Source organism: Carettochelys insculpta, chromosome 1 (assembly GCF_033958435.1).
Source record: "Carettochelys insculpta isolate YL-2023 chromosome 1, ASM3395843v1, whole genome shotgun sequence".
In the NCBI taxonomy this organism is placed as follows: Eukaryota; Metazoa; Chordata; order Testudines; family Carettochelyidae; genus Carettochelys; species Carettochelys insculpta.
In genome coordinates this window covers 144,929,430-144,957,274 of record NC_134137.1, presented here as the reverse complement: position 1 = coordinate 144,957,274, position 27,845 = coordinate 144,929,430, and the positions used below count along the sequence as shown (strand labels likewise).

At 42.8% G+C, this 27,845-nt stretch overlaps 1 protein-coding gene across 1 annotated transcript in view; it reads right to left on the bottom strand.

Moving 5' to 3' along the window:
* The window catches only part of CLCN4 (chloride voltage-gated channel 4), a 57,497-nt gene that overhangs the window by 21,295 nt on the left and 8,357 nt on the right, over positions 1 to 27,845 (bottom strand). The window contains exons 2-7 of the mRNA XM_074983344.1: positions 19,477 to 19,628; positions 17,015 to 17,114; positions 8,574 to 8,761; positions 3,999 to 4,121; positions 930 to 1,136; positions 761 to 841 (exon numbers count right to left, since the gene is read on the bottom strand). Of these exons, the coding sequence (XP_074839445.1) occupies positions 761 to 841; positions 930 to 1,136; positions 3,999 to 4,121; positions 8,574 to 8,761; positions 17,015 to 17,114; positions 19,477 to 19,620 (843 nt within the window). The 5' untranslated portion in view covers positions 19,621 to 19,628. The remainder of the gene's footprint in view (positions 1 to 760; positions 842 to 929; positions 1,137 to 3,998; positions 4,122 to 8,573; positions 8,762 to 17,014; positions 17,115 to 19,476; positions 19,629 to 27,845) is intronic.

The following is a 27,845-nucleotide window of genomic DNA, read 5'->3' as shown; positions in this document are numbered from 1 at the left end:
AAGGGCTGTGTCTACACTTGCATTCCTCTTTTGAAAGAGGAATGCAATGAGGGAAATCAAAAATGCAAATTAGGTGGACATTTACATATCTGACACTTCATTTGCATATTCTTTTGAAAGAAGAAAAGCAGTGTAGACACGGCTCGTTTGAAAGTAAACCCAATCTTCAGAAGAATCTTCTTCCCTTTCTCATGGGAAGAAGGGTTCTTTTGAAGATGGGGTTTACCTTTCAAGGAGCCGCATCTCCACTGCTTTTCTTCTTTCGAAAGAAGAATATGCAAATGAGGTGCCAGGTATGTAAATCTGCATTTCAGTTGCATTTTTGATTTCCCTAATTTGCATGCCTCTTGAATCACAAGCAAGCTGTTGAACTGTGATGTTTAAAATGAATGAACTGGAGTTATAATCTCTAGACATGCTTTAGCAAGTTTCTGCAATGATTTCTTAGAATGCTCAAGGGGTACACCTTTCTGTGTGGAGTCAAATGCTAAACACACATAGCATAACTGTGCCTTTGGTTATTTCAAGAGTCTATTACTCCTCTTCTGCCAACATTATGTTAATCTACAGGCCAGGGTTACTTCTTAATGGTAACAATTACAAATTAGATATGCTTACATTTGGCAGAAGATTAAAATAAAAAAATTGGGAAAATAAAAAGGATTTTTAAGGAAGGAATCAAGGGAAAACATTTTACTGGTGCTAACAGATTTTGCAAACATATACAACTGAAACTTAGCTGATTACTGGTAGCTCTTACCTCTTCCAGGCTAAAAAGCACACCACCAATCGGAGCACCAAAAGCAACAGAGACTCCTGCAGCAGCTGCAGCTGAAAGCACCTGCCACACAAAAAATTGCATACCAGGCATGAAGCTGTTGACTACATTTAAGGGATGAGGGGAGATGCCAGTTCAAGTCCAAACTCACCTCTCTCCTTTTTCCTTCATTCTTGCTGTACTTTGAGAAAAGGCTGCTGAAGAAATTACCACAGCAACAAGCAACATGCACTAAAGGACCTTCTTTGCCAAGGCTGAGGCCTGAAGACACCACCAGAACCAAGGTGACAGTTTTAATTAAGAGTGTCCACTTCCCCAGGTAGCCCCTAATGATGAAACCACTCAGGATAGTTTTGATCTGCAAGGCAGGAAGACGAGGTTGAAGAACTAAATAAACTTGCAGTTTCCATTTTGCAAAACCAACTTAACAGTTACAGTAGGACAAATCATTACTTGAAAGAAGCCAAGGAGGCACTGAGCAAAGGATTAAGATAACTTTTCTACAACGATATTCTAGAAGTGATGAACATGGGTAGTGGGACAACAAGGCAACAATTTTACAAGCTAGTTATTATAAGTGGATCCCTGACTTTGTGAAGTCAATGAGAGGCTGCCCGTGCAGACTGGCTTGCAGGTTCATGGCTTAAGTAAATGCAACTGAGTGTCACCAACTCTCCACTGCAAAAAATTATAGTGGACAGTAGGCAGTGTTTCCCGTAAGCTGAATGTTTTGGCAGCCATCCAGGAGAGACTGACGTGCTGCCACTCTAATTAGCAGAGCGTCCACAGACACCCACAGCTGGCAGCCTGTATTTCTACTGGTGGTGGACACCCACGCATCTTTGTGCACATTACAACATTTATTCCACCCATGGATGGTCAAAAATAGAGGGAGCATTGATGGCAGGTTCCATAAATATAAAAAAAATTGTTATTTCTAAAAGTCCTATGAAACTGAATCTTGCAGAGGCCTTGGTTTTAACAAGTTTCTCTTCACTTTCTTAAATGTGGATCAAATATTGTCATATTTAAACAGATAAAGTCAACAGGCAAGAAATCTGATTTTGAATTCATCACTAAAAATGTCCAAACTGGTGTTCACTCTAGCACATATGTATTACTTGCCACCATTCTTAGCAGTGATTTTTATATTTTCTATATCTTTTTCCCCAGAAATCCAGTCCAGTAGGACAAGGACAGGGAGCTGGATTGGCATCTGAAGCCAGAATAGCTTCTGATGGGAGTTCCTTTCCTGGCTGCAGTGTAAAACGAATTGACTGAGCATATTCAAAGCAATAGTTTGTATGTGCCTTGTAGCCCTTTGAGATCAGGAACCATGATTTACTAAATGTTTGTACAGTGCCTACCACAACAGAGACCTGACATGGTTAGTTTATAGGCATTAAAGCAATATACATGTAAAATTAGAATGAAAATGATACAACAAATATATTATTAGATTATAGCACTAACTGAGAATATCATGATTTTAAAAGCGAGTATCGACTAAGCTGTGCCAGTTTAGCAGTTAAGCACACACCATTCTAAGTTCCAGTTTACACAGACTGATTCCCCCCAACACTGATTTTCTTTTTTTCTTTGTTTTTCTTCATCCAGGACATAAAACAATGAATCAATCTCGAAGCAAGTTTCTTAAATGCACATGCAAATCAGTACTGAGATAAGGTTTTTGGCTTTGTTTTTTTCTTTAAAAAAAAAGGGTTCAAATTTTTCCAAACGAAAAATTTTCCTCAAAAAGTGGCCTTAAAAACAGATTTCACAAATGAGTGGAATTTTCCAAAACTTTTCTGACTTCTTTATCAAAGTGTTATCAAAACCATTAGACATTTTCAATTATTAAAATCTAGATTTCCCGTAAATGAAAATATTTAATAATATTTTCATTTAAAAATTAAAAAGTTACAACAAAAACAGAAAAACCAATTTCATATTGAAATCTGTGCAATAGAAATAATGTCACTGTTTCCGGGAGGTAGGGTTGCAATTATTTTTCCCAACCAGTTCCAGATTTTTGATTAATCGACTTTAGACTTCTTGGTTTGTTGTCCTGTAGGTGAGGAAAAGATCAAACTGATCAGCACATTGAATTAAATCTGAAGAAACAAGCAGTCCTGCAGCAAACCCGAACATTTATTAGGTGATGCGCTTTCAGGGGTAAGAACCACTTCTTCAAGCTAATCTGCAGCTGGCTCAGATGATCTGAAGAATTGGGTTTTACCCACAAAAGCTCATGACCTGATATATTTGTTCATCTTTAAGATGCCACAGGACTGCTTGTTATTTGTGAAACTACAGATTAACACAGCTACCTCTCTGAGCCTAAATCTGAAGAATAAGGATAAGACTTTCAAAGACTGAAGTGTAAATATGTAGGGTCTTAAATAATAATACCCAGCTGTTACATAGTACTTGTTCAATAAATGTCTGATGTTTTATTCATGTATTGAGTAACCTGACTGTCTTTACTCATTTAAGAATAAAATATGGATTTAGGGCTAAGTTTTCAAAAGTGACAGGTGGTTCTGGTTGCCTTTAATTCTGGGCACCCAGTCTGACGCACCTGGTTAAAAAAACAAAACAAAAAAAATATATATATATTTTAGTGAGTTCCAAATGGTGGGCACCCAAAACCGAGGAATTCAAAATCACTATTTACTTTGGAAAACTTGGTCTTGATTCATCCTCTCTTCTCTCTCTCCCCGGCCTCCCTTCCATTTTTTTTTTTTTTTTGCCTCCCTTCTGTACTATTATCTTCTCCCTTCACAAATAATTCCATCTGCTGGACTACTAGGCAGATATTTATGTGTAATCCACTCATGAATATGAACTATGGTCCCGCTGTGTCCAGTCCAAAGATGTTGTGAATTGTTATCACGCAGCTAGGAAACCTTTCGCTCAAGTTGTAGCAGTTTGTGCTTTTAGCTCTGGGAATGTCCCGTTTATGTCCTGGTTTGTTGGCCAAGCAGTGACCACTGCATATGCTTTTGAGTGGACTCTAATATGAAGAATTTTGATGGGTGATAGGAACACAGTTTAGGCAAAGGGCACAATATAAAGAAAAGTCAAGTGGAAAACAAACATTCAAATGCTTTGCTTCTGCTTGTTCCTATGCCAAAGACTTAACTGTATTACAGCACAGGTCTGGAATATGAAATAATTTTTCAGTTTTTAAACAGGCACCCATCTGGAAGAAACTCACCTCTGGAATCCCAGAACCACAGGCATAAGGAGCAAACACCCTGACCAGGGAGACTGCCAGGAAAGCAAAAGACAGAGCCCACATAATGTACAGAAAATAGTTTAGAATGTAAGCACTTGCACCCTGGAAAAAATAACAGCAACACTGTTAGACAACTGCAGTGCAATAACTCCTGTTTTTTTTACTAGGAGTAGGAATGGGATGGGTTCTGTTCATTTGCTACACCACTAGCAGTATGTTTGAAACTGCTTTTCCCTCAGTAAATGTGAACATTTGTGCTTTCTGTGCTCCAAAACAGATAGAGATGCAGTATCTTAGTTTGCTTAAATCAATCTATAGGATAGCTTTTGTAAGTTCTAAACCGTTGTGCAAAATACAGAACTAAACGCTTAAACAGTTGAAGGAAAATCTAAGCAAACATACAAAGACCAAATAACATCAAACAAGTCTAACACCAGGGCAAATGCAGTTAGAGTTGGAAAGTAAAAAGCACTCCAAACAATGAATGTGCACTGTAGTTTAAAGTCAGCCAACAGGAGACTATGGTGAACCTCTCTGGGGACACTGACAGAGATTTCCAAAGCCAGGGGATTGAGCAACATTTCCCTCTTAATTTTAATAGAAGGGCCAAGACCAGAATTACCCTGGGTAATTACCATGATCAGGAAGAGATGTAAGATGAGCAAGTGATCAATCCAGTTCTCGGGGCTTCAGAGTATGGAAAGGACTTTGCATACTAACTTTGATATCGTAAATTATATTTTTGTGTGTATTAGCAATCAGCACATTTCACAAAGGATGGGCCTAACTGAATTCCTCACTCCTATATGAACATATACGATACGAGACTCATTTTACAGTGGTTGCAGCCTCCAAAGCAATTTCAAAAGACACACAATTAGGAATGCATTACTGTCCTTTATCTGGGATATGACAAAACATAAGCAATCACGGTAAGACCAGTACTCAAGGTAAAAAATGGACCTTCCCAACAGGATGTAGATGGTAATGGTAATAGACATTCTTAGTCACTGTTGTAACTGCTGAGCAAACAGTCAGTGGTGATTTTCAGGTTCCACATGCATCTGACTAGTGATGCCATTCTCCATGGAACGGGCATACAAGAACTGCCAAAGTGTTCCTCAAGATACTTTTCTGTACCCACAAGCATGAGCTTGACCTTTTCTGCTTTCAGTTTCTACCAGATCTCTCTCCAAACAATAAAGCCATCTGGAAAGAGCAATAGCCAAAAAGTGCCCCTACTGGACCAATCCAGTAAGAGGCATGGAGCATGACTTACACCCATCCAGAGACATAGTGGATTTTTATTGCAACACCTGACAACAGTTTATTTAATTTCCCCATAAAGATCTTCCCCATAGTGCTTTCAGTTAGGGACTCAATGATAATGTTCACTATTCCCTTAGAGCAATGGTGGGGAACCCCCGGCCCACAGTCTGGATCTGGACCACAGCTTGCCTGGGTATGGACCTCAAGGGTTGGGGCTCCCCTCCTTGGCATCTGGCCTGCGGCATGTTGGGAGCCCTGGCCTCACAAGCCAGAGCCAGGAAAGCTTGGGCTGGATCAAGCCCACAGACTCTGCAAGCGGACGAGGGGCAGGAAGTGGCTCAACAGGAAGTAGCTCAACATGGTGCCGCTGCTGCTCCTTGCTGTTCCCCCAGCTGGGGAAAGGGGAGAAGGAGTGCTGTCCAGAGGCTATATCCCACCACTCTGGTTGGCCAGAATTCCTGGTCACTGGACTAGGAGAAGGAAAGGGCATGGGGTTACAGGGATGGCAACTCAGGTATCTACATGATAAAGAGTAAGGAGGAAAACAGTGTGATGCATAGTTAAGGCTGTGAGTCTGCCAGAGGGATCATAGATTCTAAGACTTTCCTTGACCTCTGCCATGACATCTGCAATAGTGGCTGTCCTTGAGGCCATCTGAGCAACACAGGCAGTAGCTACGCCAGTGACACCAGCTACTTCTGGGGCAGTCTCAGGCTGCCACACCCCACCTAACCACAGCAGTGATTTTGTGTGGGAAAAGCTCAGGGCTGGGGCAGGCAAACACGGTGCAGTAGGAGGTAAGGGCTCTGAGCAGTGCTTGCCTTGGGGAAGCAGCAATGTGTCCCTCCCTCAGCTCCTAGGCCTGCATGCTGCCTCTGTCCACAGGCACTGCTCCTGAAGGTCCCACTGGCTGTAGTACCCAGACAATTGGAGCTGCAGAGCCAGTGATCAAGGCAGAGGCAATGCACAGAGCTCCTGGGCCACACCTCCATCTAGGTACTAAGAAATATGTTGTTGCTTCCTGAGAGCCACAAGGAGCTGGGTATGAAGCCTGACAGACTCATCAACTCATGCCCAGCATCAGTGGGTTCTCAGGCTACCCCTCCATGAGCAACTGTGGCATCCCCAGTCCACACACGTCTCCCACCCCAAGCACCCAAGTTTTATTTAGGATATATTATACGAATCATAGACCGGTCATGGGGTGTGAATATTTGTTTTACTGCCTGTGACCTGTCCTTGACTTTTATTAAAGCATAGCTTTCTGCATAGTTTGATTTATTTTCATATCTTCTCTTTTGGGGGAGCAAGGTTTCACAAAAAGATTATAATTAAAACAATACTGACAGATCCCATAGGATGTGTCAGAATTCATAGTGGCCACATATTTAAGGGGCTTAAAGCAGCCCTAATGCCCAAAACCACAGGGAAGCAATGGTTTGCAAACCATATCTATCTACATCTAGAGTTCCAAAATGTCACATTCAATTAGATATGATCAGCAGAGCCACAGCGGTGCAGAAAATAGAAGAGTCTGAACAGATTACATCTGGGAAAAACACTCTCCAAGAACTTTTTTACGCAAAATGTTCTGTGAATTGCTCCATATGTACATTCAAAGCAATCAGTTCTCTCAGTGCTTGTGTCTGTTGTTTGGATGTCTTGTGTAAGGTGTAGTAAGGTGTGTAATGTACATCCAAAATACTTTTTTATGAATGGGAACCAAAATCTCTCCGTCTCCTGATTGTAATTAAATCAATTTTGATTGTTCTTAGAAGTTCTAAAACTTTGTACAGAGATAGGACTGACCTTCTGTTGTGCAAGTATACATTTCCCATACGGCTTCGGTCTCTGACTGGGGTCCCTAGATGCTACCATTGTACAACAACAACAGTCAGTTAGATCTATAGTGAAACAGTAGACAACTGCAAATCATACAAATTCTGTTGGTCTGGGAAAGTCACTTGATCAAACTAAAACTTATTTTTATTGTTATAATATCCTAGCTGATCATAAGCCCATCCTGAATATGGAGACAGTGTTAACTACATTTGAACTAAAACACTCATGTGTTATGTTTACTGCAAATCATAAAATAAAGTAGACCTGACTGTTGAGTTTCTTGTACATATGAGGAAAAGCTATATCCTGGAGGATGTTCTCTGTTTACGTTCTCCAAGATATAAGTGACCAGCTGTAGATTTCCTCAAGACAGGAGGACCTGTGTGGATTATATATTCCCTCTTCTCCTTCCTTCCAAATCTTCTCCATCCAGAGAATTTCTAATAGACCACAAATTCACTCTAGTTCAGCAAGTTAGTCAGGGACAATGTTTCTTTAATGTTATTAAGAAACAACTACCAGTCTATAAATACTAAAACAGCTGAAATACCATGCAACAATCATGCCACTGTGTATCACAGAGAGATTCCTGCTTAGTATTTAAAACTATGGCATGTACACACACATCCCAGTGAAGGTAGTGAGATCAGCTCTGGAATGCATGTCCCCTGGCAGAGCAGTTCAGCATTAATACGAATGTAAAACTAAAACAGCATCTTTGGGATTACTATTGAGATTGGCCAAGTACAGTGATAACTGGGTTCTCAGAGACTGTATGGAGTGTTAGATTAAAATGTCACTGTCAAACTGAAGTGAAAATGGTGGTGTTCTCCCTGCTACAGGCAAACCTTTGTTTACTCTGCTAAATTCCTCAAGCCAGAGGTGACTTATCCCATTAGCCCATAAAAATACATCCAAAACGCATTTTTTTTCCTGACCAGATAAGACTTCAGGAAGCTTCAAGACTTTTTTTTTAAATTGGTGCTGGAGAACAATCCCATAACACTGTTCTTCACACCCACAAAGAGAGAGAGAGAGAGAGACTGGAGATAGTTTTCCCAGCCAAACTTAATCAGTTAAAATTGGTGAACAGTTACAGATTTGCCACCACTGCATTTTTTAGCAAACAAACTACTTATCTGAAAATTTTCATCCAGCTCTAATTATAATTCTTTTATTCTAGTAAGGATACAGCTAAGAGATTTCCTCATTTCAACAGACTTTGTCTCTATAGCAAAACATACCTGAGACCTGGGGTCTGTAACAGGCTAAGCAGAAAATGTACGTGGGAACCTCTGGTTACAATATTGGCAGCATGTGTTTTGATCGGGCTGTGGGGGAGGGGGCAGACTGCAGAGAAATATTACAGAGTAGGAGGAAAAAAAGAATGTTCCAGGGATGGTTAGTATTACCCAGTCTCCAGCCTAATGAAGTCCTGCATACCTCAGACTGGTCTACTAGAAGCTCAGACCACTTCTGCCACTGGGGACATTTGTCCCTGTCATCAAATGTGGTTTCATTAGATGTCCAGCAGCACTGCTCATGGCTGTACCAGAATGCAGATAAGCAGACGCCCTCCTTTAGATCTGTCATCCAATCTACAGCTAAATCTATAACTCCAGCTAATGTGCCTGAAAAAAAAGATCAGGAAACAAAAAAAGTTAAGTGGAACACATATTAATCTGATTATATTGAAGCAAAACACATGATGCAAATAATTAGACTAAACAGCTTTGCGTTTATAGGGAGGAAATGAGGTTCTCTAAAAATATCCGCTCATCTTCTAGTTTAGTTTGCAATGCTTCTTTTTCACTACCATAATTCTAATCTTGGCACTGCCTCTGTTAAAATGGAACATCCCATTCCAAATACAGACACAGGTTCCAATCCTACACTCTGATCCAAGCCAGCACACCATTTGTCTGCTGGAGTACCAGTGAAGTTAATGGGACTTCACATGTGCAGAGAAATCAACATGTACATATGAGACTGCAGAATCAGCGAAATTGTTGTCTATGTTAGATTAGGAAAGGGGTGCATGTGTGTACACACACATGCATATTTCCGTTGCTGCCAGTACACTGATCTTTAAAATAAGAGATTTAAGTAATAAACAAATTGTTAAATCCCAACCCTGACTTACTGAATTTCATGACAGTTTAGTCATTAAGATCAATGGGACTACAATTTAGTCTTTGATGTGGCTAGCTAACAGTAATTTGAAGCCAAGAATAAACCCCCCCGTAATATACATTATAAGCTTCATCCTACACAAAGCCAGACTTTTCAAATATTTAAACAGCACAAGAGTGACATCCAGTGGCCAAAGAACGCTTGATTACGTGCCCTATCTCAGAAGTGAGCACACTTTTCACATCGGGCCCCACTTTTCGCCCCTGCAATTAGCAGACCTCACCCCCTCCCCAACCTGTCTAATGTGATCCAAACCAATGGAAATTTTGATTATGTTCATATTCAAAAGCCCTTTTGGCACATGTAAGAAAATAAGCCTGTAGAAGGCAAAAACTTTATTAATCAATATATAAATGGGAATACACATACCCCAAAACAGTAACATATTTCAACATTTTTAATGAGATAGATGAGCTTGAGAGCTAGCAGCCAATTGTGCTTTGCCTCCCGACTGAAATTTCATGTCCCCTTTGGAGTGAATCCACGCCCCACTTTGTACACCTCTGCTATATGCTGTGAATTCCTACAGATCTTAACTTTCCTGTGTAATTCCTAATCAAACACCATAATAAGCCACAGCTCCTGTATTGTGAAAACAGAAAAGTTACTTTAGCACTATTGCATTTTGCATCAGTGCATAGGACCGTTAAAGCCTCTCTTCCACCACAGAACTAGCATACGGTAAAACTGCAAAGCTGTGAACACCAGAGTTACAAACTGCCTGGTCAACCATACATCTCATTTGAAACTGGAAGTACACTATAAGGTAGCAGCAGAGAGAGACCGAAAAAAAAAAGCAAAAACAGTACAATACTATGTTAAACGTACCAAGAAAAAAATGAAGGGAACACTTAAAAAAATGTGAGAAGGCAAGGAAGCCAGTTCTGTGTTTGTTTCATTTAAATTAAGATGTTTAAAAGCATTATTTTCTTCTGCATACGAAAATTTCAAAGCTGTATTAAGCCAACGTTCAGTTGTTCAGTTTTGAGAGAACAATAACATTTTGTTCAGAGTTATGCATATTTCAGAGTTATGAGCCTCCAGCCCTGAGGTTTTCATACCTCTGAGTTCAGTACATATCTTGACTTATTCTACGCAGGTTTCTCTAGATGTCGTTATTGAAAACCTATTAAAATTGTATTTAAAAGTTAAATTTAGAATTAACTCTTTAAAGACAACTGAAAGGTTTTGCAATGTCTTTGTAAATACATCATATTTACTGTCACAACATCAAGAGGGATAATATGTCTCACCATTCTATCATATTGCCATATGATAGCAATGAAGAATTTCATGTGATAAGGAAAGAACTGCTCTCCAAACTAAGGAGAACACAGATATGCCAATGAAAGGTATGTGAGATCACTATAGAAGCAAAGGGAAAAACTGGTCTAGCAATCCAAGCGTTTGCTTTTGAACAGATAGATAGATAGATAGATATCCATATGTATTTGTGGCTTGTCATTTCTGTTGCTCAAGTTTCTATGGAAACAGTGGGGGATAGCATAATAGTGATTTATACATTTACACGAACTCCATATATTTACCTCAGCATGCCTAGCTAAGGAAGTTTTGCAGTAAGCTCTATGAATTGCTGAAAAAACTCCTACTGATTGAAATGGTCTAGGTCTGGGGTAAATAGAATGAAACTCAATATGAACAAATGCAAAGTACTCCACTTAGGAAGAAACAGCCCATCATACAATTACCAAATGGGAAATGATTGTCTAGGAAGGAGTATTATAGAAAGAAATCCAGAGGTCATAATGAACCACTAGCTAAATATGATTCAACAGCATGACACTCTTGCAAAAAAGCAATCATCATTCTGGGATTTATTAACTGGAGTGTTGCAAGCAACACATGAGAATTATTCCACTCTACTCTGTATAGATTAGGCCTCAACAGCAGAATAGTATCCACTTCTTGGTGCCACATTTTGCAAAAGTTGTGGACAAATTGGAGGAAACCCAAAGAAGAGCAACAAATCAATTAAAGATCTAGAAAACATGGCCTATGAGGGAACATTGAAAGAACTAGATTAGTTTAATATGGAAAAGTCTGAGAGGGGACATGATAGAAGCTTTCAAGTATCTAAACGGTTATTACAAGGAGTAGGTAGGTTTAGGTTGGACATTAGGAAAAACTGTCTAACTGTCAGGGTAATTAAGCACAGGAATAAATTCCTAGGTTTCACAACATCTTGATCAGCATCTGGGAAGAAGAAGACATGCCCAAAGACTTTAAGGATGCCACAATCATCTCACTCTTCAAGAAAAAGGGCAACAAAGCTGACTGTGGAAATTACTGGGGCATCTCCCTTCTCTATACTGCTGGGAAGATCTTGGCTTGAGTCATCCTCAACCGTCTGATCACCAGCAACTCAGAGGAGAACCTACCAGAGGCGCAGTGTGGTTTTCACCCAGGCCGCAGCACCATTGACATGATCTTTGCTGTTCATCAGGTCCAGGAAAAGTGCATAGAGCAGAACTAGGATCTGTACGCTGTCCTTGTAGACCTGACCAAAGCGTTTGACACCGTCAACAGAGAAGCCCTGTGGATTATCCTGTCAAAACTTGGCTGCCCGAGAAGATTCGTTAACCTCATATGCCTGTTCAACGATGACATGACTGTCTTTCTTCTTTCAAATGGTGAGTCCTCAGATCCATTTGAGATATCCAATGGTATAAAGCAAGGGTGCGTGCTGGCTCCAATGTTATTCAATCTCTTTTTCACGTGCATCCTCAGACACGCAGTTAGGGACCTGGACCATGGAGTCTCCATAAAATACAGACTTGATGGGTCACTTTTCGACCTTCGTCGTCTGACTGCTAAAACCAAGACCCTTGAGAGGCTCATCCTTGAAGCCCTTTTTGCTGACGACTGTGCACTTATGGCACACAAGGAATCTGATCTCTAGCTCATCATCAACAAGGTTGCTGATGCCACTTGCCTCTTCGGTTTGACCATCAGCCTAGGAAAGACCGAGGTGCTGTTTCAACCTGCTCCAGGATCTGCTGCTCTCCCTGCTTCAATCTTTATTGAAGGAACAGAGTTAAAAACAGTAGAGGAGTTCAAGTACCTTGGCAGTGCGATAGCCAATGATGGCTCCCTTGACAAAGAAATCAATGCCAGAATCTGCCAGGCCAGCCGGGCACTAGGATGTCTGAGACAGCAAGTGTTGAATCAGCACAATATCTGACAGTCCACTAAACTGAAAGGCTACGTCCACACTAGCCCCAAACTTCGAAATGGCCACGCAAATGGCCATTTTGAAGTTTACTAATGAAGCACTGAAATGCATATTCAGCGCTTCATTAGCATGCGGGCGGCCGCGGCACTTCAAAATTGACGCGCCTCGCCGCTGCGTGGCTTGTCCAGATGGGGCTCCTTTTCGAAAGGACCCCGCCTACTTTGAAGTCCCCTTATTCCCATCAGCTCATGGGAATAAGGGGACTTCAAAGTAGGCGGAGTCCTTTCAAAAAGGAGCCCCGTTGGGATGAGACGCCCGGCGGCGAGGCGCGTCAATTTCGAAGTGCTGTGGCTGCCCGCATGCTAATGAAGCGTTGAATATGCATTTCAGCTCTTCATTAGTAAACTTTGAAATGGCCATTTGCGTGGCCATTTCGAAGTTTGGGGCTAGTGTAGACACGGCCAAAGTGTAGAAGGCTGTAGTCCTGACCAGTCTTCTGTATGGCTGTGAAACCTGGAACTTGCACAGAAAACATATAAAACTGCTGGAGCGCTTCCACGCACACAGCCTGAGGTCAATACTGCATATTTGATGGCAGCACAGAGTTAAAAACCTGGAAGTCCTGGACAGAGCAGGAACCATGAGCATCGAAGCCATGATTCTGAAAGCCCAGCTTCGCTGGATAGGGCATGTCATATGAATGGAGGAGTCAAAAATCCCTAAGTCACTCCTCTATGGTGAACTCTCTCAGGGCAAAAGGAATCAAGGTAGGCCTCACAAGAGGTATAAAGACTGCATGAAGGCCAACATTGCTCATGCTGGTTTAAAACCAGATCAGCTAGAGCAGCGTGCAAAAGACCGAACAGGCTGGCGTGCTCTTGTATGACACACGTATGACAACTTTGAAGAGCAGTGACACGTACACCTCATTGATGCTCATGAAAGGAAGAAAGCAAAAGCAGCAGCTGCACAACAGAGCCAGGACAATTCCCTTGCCCCACTGTGAACGCCCATGCCGTTCAAAGCTTGGACTCCTCAGCCACATGTGAGTGCACAACCAATGAGCCTGTGCAAACTCAAAACATCATCGTTGGACACAACAGCCTACCTACTACTACTAAATTTCCTAGTGGGTTTGTGGAATGTGCATAATTGGAGATTTTAAGAGAAGAATAGACAAACAGCTGAGAGGTATGGTCTAGATGGTATTTGGTCCTGCCATGAGTGCCAGGGACTTGATGATGACCCTCTCCAGTTTCCTTCCAGTTCTATGACTTTATTATCAGAATCAAACTGGATCAGGAAAACACAAGATTTGCACAGGATTGCCAATAGAGTCGGGGTGGACCAAAGGAGGCGGTTGCCTTGCGGCCCAGTGGTTCAAAGGGGCCCAGAGCTCTGGCCACCATTGCTGCTGAAGTAGCTGGAGCTCCAGGCCCCTTTTAACTGCCAAAGCAGTGCTGCTCTGCCACTCCAGGCAGCTGTGGGGGGCAACCAAGGAGGGGCAGTGCCATGATATGAACAGCGCTAAGCTCTATCCTAGGCCCTGCTTCTTCAGCTCTGGACCCCATCGCTTCTGGGGGGTGCAGAGCCAGGCCCAAGGTAGCTGTCAACCCCACTGGATCTGTGACTAATGCGAGGAATCCTCTAATCCTTTGTCTCATCCAAAATGTACAGAATTCTGTCCCACTTCATCTTCTGATGGACCTTCATGTTTATCTATGTTTTCCAAGATTTGCTTAAGTACATCTACCCTGAATCCTGCTTTTGGCAGCTGGTTGAGTCTGTACTCTACACACACACCTCAGGCGGGCTATAAATATCCCCCTGCCAGAGCCTTTTATTGACACACGTAGTTACACTTCACAGTGTAGATGCAGCCTGCCTTTTCACTGAGGCGTGTTGCTGTACATACCCTACACACTGTTGCCCAGGATATGCAATGTAGACAGATACTTAGAGAAGCCTTATACTTTGCCCTGTTGGGTAAATTCATACTCATATCACTTTACAAGTGGAATAAATGAGGATTATACAATTCTTTTTATTGGATAGAGAGACTTGCTTAAGGTCTCAAAGGAAATCTGTGGCAGAGCTGAAGATATATGACCAGACCTCTGATGTGATAGGCTCATATCTCATCCATTACACTACAGTGCCTCTCTTAGAAAACAGTGCAGTTAGGCTGACTGTAAAATTAGGCTGCTGTGGTGAAATGTTCTGACATCTGCTAACAGATAAAAGTGCTGCATGTGTGGTCTATTTTTTAGGTAAGAAAACTGAGACGTGGAAAGGCTGAATGACCTGTATTAAGACTAATGACTAGTATTACAGACTAGTAGGTTAGGCAGAGCCCTAAGACCAGTAAATCTTGGGCCTGATTTCCATAAATACTGAAAACAACTCCAAGGAAGTCAATGGAAGATAAAGCTCCTCATTGGCTGAAAGTGAGGCTAGTTTTACTGACTTTCAGTGAAATTTAGGATCCCAAGTGCCGAAATCACTTTTTAAGATGGAACTTAGCCATCGAGATCCCTTAGGCCTTGCAATGCTGAGTGAAACAACACCTGAACACCTGTAAAAACCAGGTCAAACAGGAAGTCTTCTACATCAAGCCACCACAGTGATGAAGTGTACTACAAGACAAGATTTAGGTATCATCTCATGTGTTTGAATGGGATTGTTTGGTAAAGGGGACACTGGAAAGCACATTTGGTGGATTTAAATTTGTTGTAGGCTGTTTGTGGTGTACAGTAGTCAATGAAGGGGCAAAGTGCATGTCTAAAGTAGTTAATATTTGTTAACTTTATAAGCCCAGCCTAATCACAAACCTAGCATATATGCAGGATAACATGTTTTGTTATGATTTATCTGGTTGAGATAAAAGGTATACCCATATTAGGGAAAAGGGTGGAATTACATAGCCTGCGTTAACTAGTTCCAATCTAATTTCAACATACTTACATGACATATCTGAACTACAACCATTCCATTTGGCATCAACTTTGGAGGTTTCACAATGTTCTGGTTCCACATTGAAATGAGACAGTGAGAATATGGCTGTATGGCTGGATGATTGGGGTAGCACAGGTTGAATGTCTCTAATCCAGAACTCGCTCATGCAGCAACAGCTGTAATCCAGCATGATTTTAGTTAGCCAGATGACCAATTATCATGGATGTGGCCAAGTTTCCTGCAGTCCCAAAAAGTTCGTTTATAGCCACCAGTCATGACTGTCAGTGTTCTGTGCTATTATACAGCTCTAAATTGCCCCTAAATGTTTTCTAAGAGCCAGTAAGCAGTAGAAGTGTTGGTAATACTGCTAGACTATATTGACCTTCTGTGGTCTGGCAAATTCTCTCATCAGGCACCAGTCAGGTCCCAAGGGTGCCGGATGAGAGAGGGTCAATCCGTAGCTTTGGAAGTTCCTCATTCAGAGCACAATTTTTCATCCCAAATCTCTCCAAATCAGGCAGAGCATTGACTTAAACCTGCATTTCTCATATCACAGACTAGTACCCTATCCACCAGGCTTCAGAGTTAGTCAGTCATACACCCACTTGCTCTCTCATCTTCCCAACAAATGTTTTGTGGAAATGTATACATCTCTGTGAAACAGCTTATTTTGCCAAAATTTCACTTCAACAGAAATGTACCAGTTCCCTTTAGCTATAATGTTCCAAAAAGCTTTCACTGTTCTGAACAACAATATTAAACGTACTAACTTTAAATTCATTAAATCAGGAGATTCACACAATTTTTATGAGAACATAATGTGTAAAACTTGGCATCACATTATCTTGAAGCCATAATCACCTTGATAAAACTGAGGCAGCATAAAAACTATTCAAGGCCACTGTTTTAGGTTGGTAACTTGAGTGCAGCTTTCCAAACTGGAAGACATACTAAATGGAATAGGAGACAGGAGCAACTCAGGAAATTAATGAATTTCCCATCTGAGTTTATTTCTAAATATGTAATGTCTCTGTGATTTGAGAGCAGATCTCGAAGTCCGTCTGAAATTGGTTGTCTGTCAGCTCTTTTTTCAAGCTTGTCTAAAGAGATAACCCAGTTTACAGTGAATCTACGGCTTTGGAGAATTACATTTTTAATGTACTCTACCAGGGACACTCTTGCTGCATCAAAATATCCATCCATGGAGTTAAAATTCACCAAGATTTAAAAGGAACATGTGAATCAGCAGCTGAGAGAGTTAAAACACACCATCAAGGAGGAAAGGTATTTTCACTCAGAGGCATATTTTCAAAAGCAATACAGAAATCACATTCCTTCGTAAAGACCAATTTTTCTTGCTCCGCTCTCAAAGTGAGACTTTCCAAATGAAGTATGAAAACTGTGTGGGTGCATAACTGTCTCTTCAACTCACCCACCTTGAAAAGTCAGGGAGTAGATAAAGTAAGAAAAACATAAATGGATGGTTCTGCAGGAATATTGTGACAGCGTTCAAGACATAGCATTTCTGCTCTTTTGTACATACCAGCCAGTAGTCCTATGAGAAGCATTACAACCCATCCTGACCAGGCATCCAACAAACTCTTGATGAATTCCAATATGGATTCCTTACTTTTGCTTGTAATCTGAAAAAAAAATGCATACACAGATTCATAAAAGTCAGTTTTGTTATGTCACATCTACAAAGGAAGACTCTTACTTGAACACAGATAGACTGAACAATTAAAAGACTTTATAGAGATTGCAATCAAGTTGTTCAAAGTGAATTTGTTCAATCTTAATTACTTATCATTTCCGCTCTAAACCACAAAATTCAATACAATGATTCTTCTTTTTTTTTTTCATACTAACAGACGAAATCACAAATGATGGAAAGGAAATCATGACCATCTTTTGGGAGGTTCTGCTCAATACCCAGGGCATGCAGAATGAGATGAGATACCACAGTTCCAAAAACAATAGTTTCCTGCTTTAGGGGTGGATATAACTTGGTCATTTGTTGATGAATGCATTTGTGTTTTAGTCTGTATCTCTTACACAAAAAGTCATAAACTTTTAAGGCCATGAGGTACCACCAGATCATCGAGTCTGTCCAATATATCACTGGATACCAGCACCACACACTACCCACACACTAAACCCAACAACTAAAGGCCATGAGGTACCACCAGATCATCGAGTCTGTCCAATATATCACTGGATACCAGCACCACACACTACCCACACACTAAACCCAACCACTAAAGTTAAACCAAAGCATTACAGTCCTCAGGAGACTGGACTATTGTGTGCCACCAGGAGAGAACAGAGGAGAGTAAGATGTACCAATGCCCCTGCAATGGCAGGGAATGGAATGAGTGACATATTCCCAGAGGGGTAGCCATGTGCCTCTGTAGCTTCACAAATAACAAGCAGTCATGTAGCACCTTAGATACTAACAGATTTATTAGGTTGTGAGTTTTCATAGGGAAAAATCATTTAAAGTGGTTTTACCTACAAAAGCTCATGACCTAACAAATTTGTTAGTCTCTGAAGCTATGGGTAGATTTCAGGCTTCTGTTGACAAAACTTCTATTGACAGAAGTTTTGTCAACAGAGTGCAAATCCAGACTGCAGATCTCTCAGAAGAGATCTGCTGGTTGGGAGCGTTCTGTAGACATCCCTGTACACTTTATTCCACCAAGAAGAAGGGATGTCTCAACAGACTGGGGGTTTCTGACACTTGGTCCTGTGTGGATGGGCCAAATGTCAAAATGGCCTATCCCAACAGAACTGTTGGCAAAAGATATGCAAATGCATTGCATAAGGTGCGTATCTTTGCCGACAGTTCTTGGCAATCTAGACATAACCTAAGGTACCACAGGACTGCTTGTTATTTGTGAGATATTCTCAGATATTTCTGGCCGTTGATTTGCACCTCCATTCTGAAAAGGAAGGCAAAAAAAAAACAAACAAAACAAAAATCACTGTCAGTCTAGACTGAGGGAAAAGTTCTTTCTAATACCACATATGGCAATCAATTAGACATGGAACATGTGAGTGAGAACCTGTCAGGTAGGTATAAGCGAGTGAGTCTTCAGTACACTTCATCCCCTTTCTATTACTGTAATTATTCCTTCTTTCACAATATGTTTTGAAACCTGGCACACTACGAGGTCAGACTAACAGGTCAGTAATTGCCTGGATCACTCCCCCCCAACTCCCACCTTCTTAAATATACGTACAATGTTAGCTAGCCTCCAGTCATATGGTACTATCTTCTAAAGTTAAATTTCTCACAAATCCTTGTAGTTGTACTAGCAATTTCATGCACTGATTCTTTCACTATTCTGAGGTAGAAAATGTCTGGTATGCCTTTTTTGAGCACATTGAGCTCTTTCATTTTTTCTTCCACCTCATTTCCACCATCTGTACTGCCGGCACACCAATGCTCAACATTATTGAAGCCGAAACAAAGTATTCATTTACTTTTTGGGCTGTAATTACATTATCTTTCATCTCCTTCCCATCCCATACTGCATAGTGGCCCAACCTCAGCCTTCCTTAGTCTATTTCTAGTTATATAACTAAAATATAATCTCATTATTTATTTTAATTTCCTTAACCAGAGCTAATTCAGTTTGACTTTCAACAATTGTCACTTTATTCTGATATTTTCTAACTGGCATAGAGTAATTTCTTTGTCCATCGACATCTTTTTCAATTCCTTATAGGCTCTGTTTACTCCTAACTTTTCTGAGGTGATTATTTATCGAGGTGGGTCTACAGCCAATCTCTCTCTCTCTCTCTCTCTCTCTCTCTCAGTTTCTTCCCCTTGCTTGGGAGGCAGATTTCTGATAACTTTGGTATAGTTGATTTGAAAATGCCTCTATATTTAAGACCCTGAGTTCTTCAGTCCAGCAGATTTTTTTAACTAATTCCCTTAATTTTCCAAAGTCTGTCCTTTTCAAATAAAGAATCATAGTTGGCAACCTGGGTTTGATTTACCTTCCTATGTCTGTCAGTATCACGTGATTTCTCTCTTAGCCAATCAATGGTGTGGAAATCCTCATATGTCCCAACATCAGGGAAAGGCTCATCCAGGAAATCCATCAGATTGCCAGAACCATTCATGTCTCCTGCATTAACCATATTACTGCCTGTAAGAGGGGAAAAAACACAAAATTAGTAAATTCATGAAACTTTTCCAGATGTTTCAGAACAAAATCAACAAAAAACCCCTCCCACCAATCACTACATGGACAGTGCAAGAGTGGCGGGACTGAGAGTCAACATTTCTTGGAAGCAATTTTTGCTTTAAAGAGTTCAGTATGTATGAAATGTAATTGTTCCTAAAGCCTGCTTCAACAGAAAAAATATATTCACCCTGAGCAAAACATTTGCATAAAATTCTGAGCCCACTAAGCTAGGATGCCTTCAGAATTCTGTTGAGATGATGGTGCTCATCAGCCCATGTCTGAAAAAGTAAGCATAAGTCTATAACACTATTTGCTTGAAGGAAACCTTATAATCAAAGGGGCCACAATGGGAAATAAGTGATGGCACTAACCTAAAATCCCAGCTCTATCCATTTGTAGTGCCAAAACAAAATGATACCTGTAGTATATCATGCACATCTCCATAATGTGATAATCTCTCAGAAGACCTAGAGGAGTTATGGGGCTGGCGGGGAGGGGGGGCGGGGGGTTGGCTACCTGACGACAGGATAGAGGTGGCAGGTATCATGCAGCCTCCAGAAGACATTTAATAGTAAGCACAGGGTTTGAGACAGGGGTCTCAAACTCACAACCTGAGGGCTGTCTGTGGCCCAAGCAGTTCTACAGTTCCGTCCACATGCAGATGCTGTCATGTGAGTCCCTGTGGCCCTAGAGGAGGTCTGTACCCTTTCCCAATGTCCAGCTCATGCTCTGCCCCATCACCTCTTCCCACCCCTGCTCCATCACACTCCTTCCCTCAAGCCCTCTCCCCTGAGGAACACGGCCTCAGGGAATACTGGAACTGGTGGGGGGCTGGCAGAGGGTGGCAGCAGTGGTTGCATTCCTGGGAGCCACAGAGATGCAGACCAATGCAGCAGCCTCTGCTGTGCTGCCATTTCCCAGGCTCAGGTTCACTGTGGTAGCAGGAGGCAGAGTACCCCAGTCCCAGCATGAGCTGACTCAGAGAAGATGGTAGCAGAGCAGAGCAGGCTGTAGTGAGTGAAGGGGGAACCTGGCCGCAGCTGCTGGCTCTAGCCCACCCAGGGCCCCACAGGCTAACGTGAAGATGGGAGACCATCCCATCCATAAAATAGGCGGAGCAGCTACTGTGGGGTCTCCCAAAATATTGAGCTTGGAGGAACTGCACTGAACTGTCCTATGGATGGGAGGGCTCTGCACACACCTCACTGGGCCACATGATTGTGTTGGCAGTGCCGCAGATCTTGCAGCTGGAAGCCACTCTAGCCCTGCTGCCCTACTGGTGGTGGCACCATGGCATTCTGGGGGAGCTGGGGGTTAAATAGCCCAGGGGCATCAGGCAGGGATGAGGGATACATGGGGAGAGAATGTGCGCAGGCAGATGCGTGGGGAGAGAAACACATGGAGACCCCTCCATGCACCATCTGGAGCCCTGCCAAAGGGGGATGCCTGCTGGCTCACAGGGGGTATTTGACATCTGGCACTGGCACAAACATAAACTAATGTTGAGACCCCTGGTTTGGGAGGATACTAAGCAGAGTGGGTGGGCTTCTTCAGTGCAGCTCAAAGAACCTTCCCAGTTCTGGGGTGATGGTCTTACTTACCTTCAAAGGCAAGGTTTGCCACTGTCATTACAGCCAAGCCTTGAAAACCATATGTGGTCCATGTAATTCACGCAGACCCAGCATAAAATGATTAACATAGCAACACTAAATTTCTCTCCCCGCAAACCTTAAGCAAAGGTACACTAGCTGGCTGGTGGAATACATATACGATGCAAACTCTATTAGAAGTGCAAGTTTCTTTGTGCAAATGAGGTGCCAGAGATGTAAATCTGTGCCTCATTTGCATTTTTGATTTCCTTTATTTGCATGCCTCTTTCAAAAGAGGAATGCTCGTGTAGATGTAGTCTTCAGCTATGTCAACGCTAGCCCCTTCCTTTCATAAGCAAGCCCCACCTTTTTTTTTTTTAAGGAGGAAACACTTTTTCAAAGATGAGTTTACTTTTGAAAAACCTGCATCTATACTGCTTTTCTTCTTTTGAAAGAATATGCAAATGAGGTGCCAGATACGTAAATATGTGCCTTATTTGCATTTTCAATTTCCTTCATTTGCATGCCTCTTTCAAAAGAGGAATGCTAGTGTAGATGTAGCCCAATTGTTGTTTACAAGCAAAAACTGGAGGTAAATGTGGATTTCAAAGATTCTTAGATTACCTGACAGAAGCAGCTCTTCAGCATTTGAAATTCCTTAGCAGAAAAAATGTACCTTTGCCATGGGCTGGCAAGATTAATAAAATCCTAAACAGTCTGGATCATATTCTGCTCTCAGACATAAACACACAGATTCCATGTGTGTATCAATAGAAGCTACACATGTGCAGGTAAAGGCAGAATCTGGCCTCATGAATTTCTTAGGAAATGTACTGATTCATGTAATTGAAACACAGGGAAAAGCGTGACAGATCTTTTCCTGACACTGTGCTCAACTCCTCCCAATCCACTTTCCTATTTTCTTGTTTTAAATTATGGTTCTTTAATCTCTCTTTTTCTATTCCTTTAATTTTTGAAGTAGGAGTGTAAAGGACATAGCGCCAGAGCTCCGTTTTCTGAGTTTCTGTCCATTTGAGCACAGCCACACTAGGGAGTTTTATAGTAAATTGACAATCTGCTCTGAGCAGACAACTGGGAGGGGTGGGGGCAGGCATTATCTTACAAGGAATTCAGCCGGTCATAAAGACAACTATAGAAGGTCTTTTAAGGGCAGAAATCAAATAATCTTCCAAGCACCAGGATATTTTTATCTGAAAATAAATGAAACTAGGAAGTCCAAAGCCCAGGGAGGGACAGGAAACCCAGACCGACGTAGCAATGCAAGAATTTGCTGCTGGACTGACTTTTTACTGAAAGGAGCAGAGCAAGACTGACTCTTAGAAAAATGGCAGATTATACAGCAGATGGCAAAGACTCTCCTGCACATGCTTGGGCCCACCAAACGACTGGATCCGGCCTACAGCCACCTCACCAGAACCCTCAAGCAGGGCCGGTCCCAACTAATTGGTGGCCCTAGGCAAATGGGAGCTGCTTGGCGGTGGAGGGGCCACTGAGAGGGGGCTGCAACATCCCACAGAGCAGGGAGGGAGGCAGGTGTGCCTTCCCAGTTGCTGCACCCTCCCAATGGGTCCTGCTGCACCCTTGGCCACCCACAGTGTGCCCCAGCCACCAGGCTGCTCTGATGCAGCCCTGCCCCTGCACGGTAAGTGACCACTGGCTCCAGCTCCGCATGGGTCAGTCCATTTCAGCAGCCCCTTGAAACTGGAAGCCCCAGGCACATAACAGGAAGCTACTTAAAGCAGCACAGGGCTTCATGGGTAGCTCTCTGCTCCAAACCCCTGTTTCTGAACAATAGTAGCTCAGAAATTTTGCTGGGGGTGGGATGGGACAGAGCAGCATGCAAAGCCTTCCTCCCGCTCCCCTTCAACATCTGGAGAAGAGAGCCACATGGAGCCTGCCTCAGGGAATCCTACCTCAGAGGACTGCTAGCCGGAACTGCCTAGGTAAGCACTTCTGGGTCACAGCCTTCTTCTGGCACCCCAGTCCTCCAACTCCCTGCCCCAGGTCACCACCTAACCCCTCTGCACGCCCTCTCCCTCAGGTCACAATTCACACACAGGCCCTGCACTCTTTCCCACACCCTTCCCCCAGGCCTGAATTCTTTCCTTCATCCAAACTCCCACTCAGACCCCCGCTCCCTCCTGCATCCTATTCCCCTAACCTGAGCTCCTTTCAGTACCCAACCTCCATCCCAGACCCTGCACTCCCACTATATAAAAGTGCAGCCTTTGACCAGTTACCAAAATCTTGGAGTGGTCCTCAGATCAAAAATTATTGCTCACCTCTGGTAGAGTACCCCCCAAACAACGGCTCCTCTTGAGAGAGTATTTCTAAATATATTGTCCTTTTGATCTGGTTTCCAGGCCTTTTCTTATCCTTGCATTGTCTCTTAACCACTAGCTCTTCAGTGTTCCCTTAGGGTGGCTTATCTAATTTTTCCCATCCCTGCTTAGTTTTCCTTACAGTATTTATTAAACTAAGCCAATATATGCACACCCTGAACATTTCAATAACCAACAAACTGCATTAATAAATTATTACAGCATTGCTCCACCTACAGCAGAGTGAAGCCATCAAACTCCAGCATAATGCTGTCAGATGTTTATAGCGGGGTTCTCAGATTTCATTGCACCACAAGCCCCTTCTGAGAACTAAAATTACGACATGACCCTTGAGTGGCAACTCAAGCCTGAGCCTGCCTGAGCCTTGCTGCTCTGAGGGAAGGGGGTGGGGTGGGGAGGCTTAATGTCAAAGCCCAAGGGCTTCAGTCCCTCATTAAAGGCCAGCCACACAGGGCTGAAACTCTTAGTCTTAGTCTATCCCCCTGGGTGGTAGGGCTTGGGCTTTCTCATGGGGTCTCACAAGTATAAGCCAGCCCTGGTTACCCACACTTCAGTAACTGCTGCTATAGAACATTAATGGCAAGCACATCTTTCCTGAAGTGTGGCACCCAGAATTGGACAGTGTACTCCAGTGGAGGACTTACCAGTGGCAAGAGAATGGGAAAACGATCTCCTATTTCTTATGTGTGACACTCCTGTTAATAGACCACAGAATGATACGAGCGTGTTTCACAACTGTTTCACATTCTTAACTCAGATTCGATTGCTGATCAATTACAACCACCAGATCCTTTTCAGCAGTAGTACCACCTCTCTACTTATTCTCCATTTTGTAATTGTGCATTTGCTCCCCTGACAGATTTCATGTTATCATCATCTGCAGTTAATTTTGCACTTTAACAAAAGAAAAAAAACCACACACTGGGGGGAGAAAGAATGTGTCTGATGTGGCATTGTTAACTCCTTCTGTGTGTATTTGTATGGCTCTTCTTTCCCAGAGTGAGCAGAACCCTATTTTTGCTTTATGCCAAATGTGGTACCAGTTGGCCGTTATACAGAACAGCAACATTGTGAAGTTTGCCTTTGCATTTATCTACTGCATGGTATGTTGCATTTATCCATGGTATGGTATGTTGGGTTATCTACTTAGATATTCTTTGGAGTGAGAGGCCTGGCTCTTGGAATGGCCAGCCACAGCCTGAATCAAATGAGCAGACAGCCTCAAAGACTTGGTCCTGCTGACACAAGATGCTGGAAATGTCCAGAACTTCTTGATTTCCAATGTAGTGCTGGTCTCCAAGAAGAAATAGGTACTATAATGGGTTGATTTAGGTCGAATTCTGAGACCCCCCCTCTCTGGGGATGATTTTGGACTGAAATTTCAGCACTATTTCATTCTCTGAAAGGTCATGTGGGGAGTAGGGATGAAAAATCCCATTTAATTGGTTAACAGATTAACTGGTTAAACAGGCAGGATGGCTGGGGGAGCCCATCGAGGATGAGGGCTGTTCTGACTGCATTGGAGCACCCCCTGCCCACAGCGCTCCCAGGCTGGGCCCACTGTGGGTGAGGGCTGCTCCAGCCACACTGGAATACCTGCTGACTGCAGCGGCAGTGGGACTGCTCCAACCCCCACTGGTAAAGCATAACTTGTAAGCCTCATCCATTTAGGGTGAGACTTACCAGTGAACTGGTTATCTGTTAATGTCCCTAGTGTGGAGGTTCAGCATTTAAGTGCTCAAAGCTCATTCAGTCTTCTGGACATAGTGATACCAAGTAGGGAGCCTGCGTTCAGCTCAGGTCAGGAGCAATCTGAAAGGGAGTTGAATAGAGGCCTACAAACAGGCCTGCTGACAGGAGGTAGGAGGGGGTAAAGGGAGCAGTTGTCCCAGGTCCTGGCACTTCCAAGGGGCACAAAGCTCAGGGCTTCTTTGAAGTTCTGCAGCAGCGCTGCTGCACCATTGCATGCGGCTGCAGGGAGAAGGGAGGGGCAGAACTGTGGCCCAGGCGCTGCTGAGGGCTGTATGAGTGAAGATGGAGTGTGACTATACTGGTGGATGGCATCCTAAGAGCCCTGCAAACTTGATGGAGCAGAATGATTTGCCAGAATGCTACAGATGAAGCAGGTCATCAAAAATCCATGATAGCAAAGCTTATCTGGATCTACCGGGCCACTCAAATTGAGAACTTCATCCATCTGATAAATAAATCCCTCTGGCAAATCCTTCCTGCTCTATATCAGGATCTCTAGGACATGCTCAGAGCACTTTTTGTCTATGATACTTAATGAGCAAACACCCCAGGTGCACCGAGGTGCAGAGTCTGGATGGGGTATCTGACCATAGGGCTGTGAGAACAGGGCAGATAGGTAGTGCGTTGCAGATGTGTTGTCTGTCAGGAACTGCACTATGGATTGTTGAATTACCAACATACTATCTTGATAGCATCTTCTGGAGACCAAGTGCCTTGCGTATTTGATGATCCAGCTGGTCTCCTAACCTATGCCTGATACATCTGTGATTAAATGTTTTAAAGTCTTTAGGCTTAGCAGCAGGTTGGATGCTTGACAAGTTCAGTCTTGTCGCCCTGGGCAACAAAAGGGAACTGAAGAGAAGCTGGGGAGACTGCTGTGACCTTCCATGGATGCACAAGGAGCAGAGTGTCTATATGTAGCCCTGACAGACAAAGCTAATTGAAACGATGATCTTGCATGTATATGGTGCACATGCACCTAAGGTGAGGTACTCACTGACCCATACTTGATGAAGAAAAAGTCATTTATCATATATATTATTTTTGCTATGCCCATTTGGACAAGGTTCTACCGTGTTCCCACATGCCTTCCACACTATGCTGGCCCCAACTCCTTCCCCAGTCAGTGTGGGGCCCAGCCCATATATTTGGGATGTGTATTACAACAATTTTCTGTCTAGAACTTTCTTCCAGCCCAACTTCCACTTGCAAGCAGAGCTGCAACCAGGCTTCGAGTGTATTTAATTTCTCATATTTTATGAACAACTTTCATACTTACTTCCCAGTCTCTTAAGAGTCTTTAAATTATTTTTACCAATTTCCTTCACTCTTCATTATCAGCGACTCCCCTGTACAGGGTTTGAGGCGTTTTGAGCCAGCCCTTATGCCTCACAGTGTACTCCAAAACCTACCTGTTCTATTATGAACGAATCCCTATCATTATGGACATGATGTGTCTTCTGCCTAGGGCAGAGCCACAGCCCATACCGGGGGGTTGACAGGATTGCTGGGCTCCCAGGCAGTGTGTGGGGCAGGTGTGGGGGACTGATGGCTCTGTGCTTCCAGGAGAATGGCCTCAAGTGGAAAGAACGGAGTAGCCAGCCCTCAGCACTACCCAGCCTGCACTGCACCCTGCCCCGCCACCGCCACCACCACCACCACAACCCTCCAGCCCTCAGAGCCACCTGGACCACACTGCAGAGAAGAGCACTGCCAAGAGCTCCGACAGAGATTTAAAAGGCACGGCGTACTGACTGCTGCCACTGCAGTAGCGGCAATGGTGGCCAGGAGCTCCTTCAGAATTGCTGGGCACCTCTGTTGGCAGGCCTGACCCAGACAGATACTCTGTAAGTCCTTTTCTTCCAGGACCAACTAATCTAGGGAGGTTTGGCTCAAATTACACCTGCAAGTGCAGCCAGTTTGGACTTACTTTTCTGTAACCATGAAGGTATCATGATGATGAATTTGCCCCCAGTCCTGGTCTAAGAAATTTCTCCCTTAAAAAAAAAATCCTTCCCTATCAACCACAAATATACAGAGAGAAACTCAGGAAGATGATGTTATAACAGCTACATGATGCTCTGTGCTCTGGAGGGTAATTAAAAGGTCCTGGAACATACTTCTAACTAGTAAAGTAAAAGCAGAGAGTAGTGAATCACAAGATATGTTTAGCGACGGTATTGCCTGCACCATTGGCACATTATACTGTGTTTTAATCACGTTTTAAAATACCCCTGGGCAATTTAAAGCTATTGGTTTTCAAAATCATACATGACTGTATTGATTGATTGCCCATATACATTTAAAAAATTTAAAAGGCCATTTAACTGGAATAATGTCTACTGCCCTCCTTCCTCACCCCTCCATCCCCCAAAGAAAACAGCGGAAGCCTGTTTGGAAGCATAAGAAAGTGGAGACCAGTTAGGTTGGGAGAACCCTAGGAATATAAAAAGGATTAAAACGAGTAGTATTTT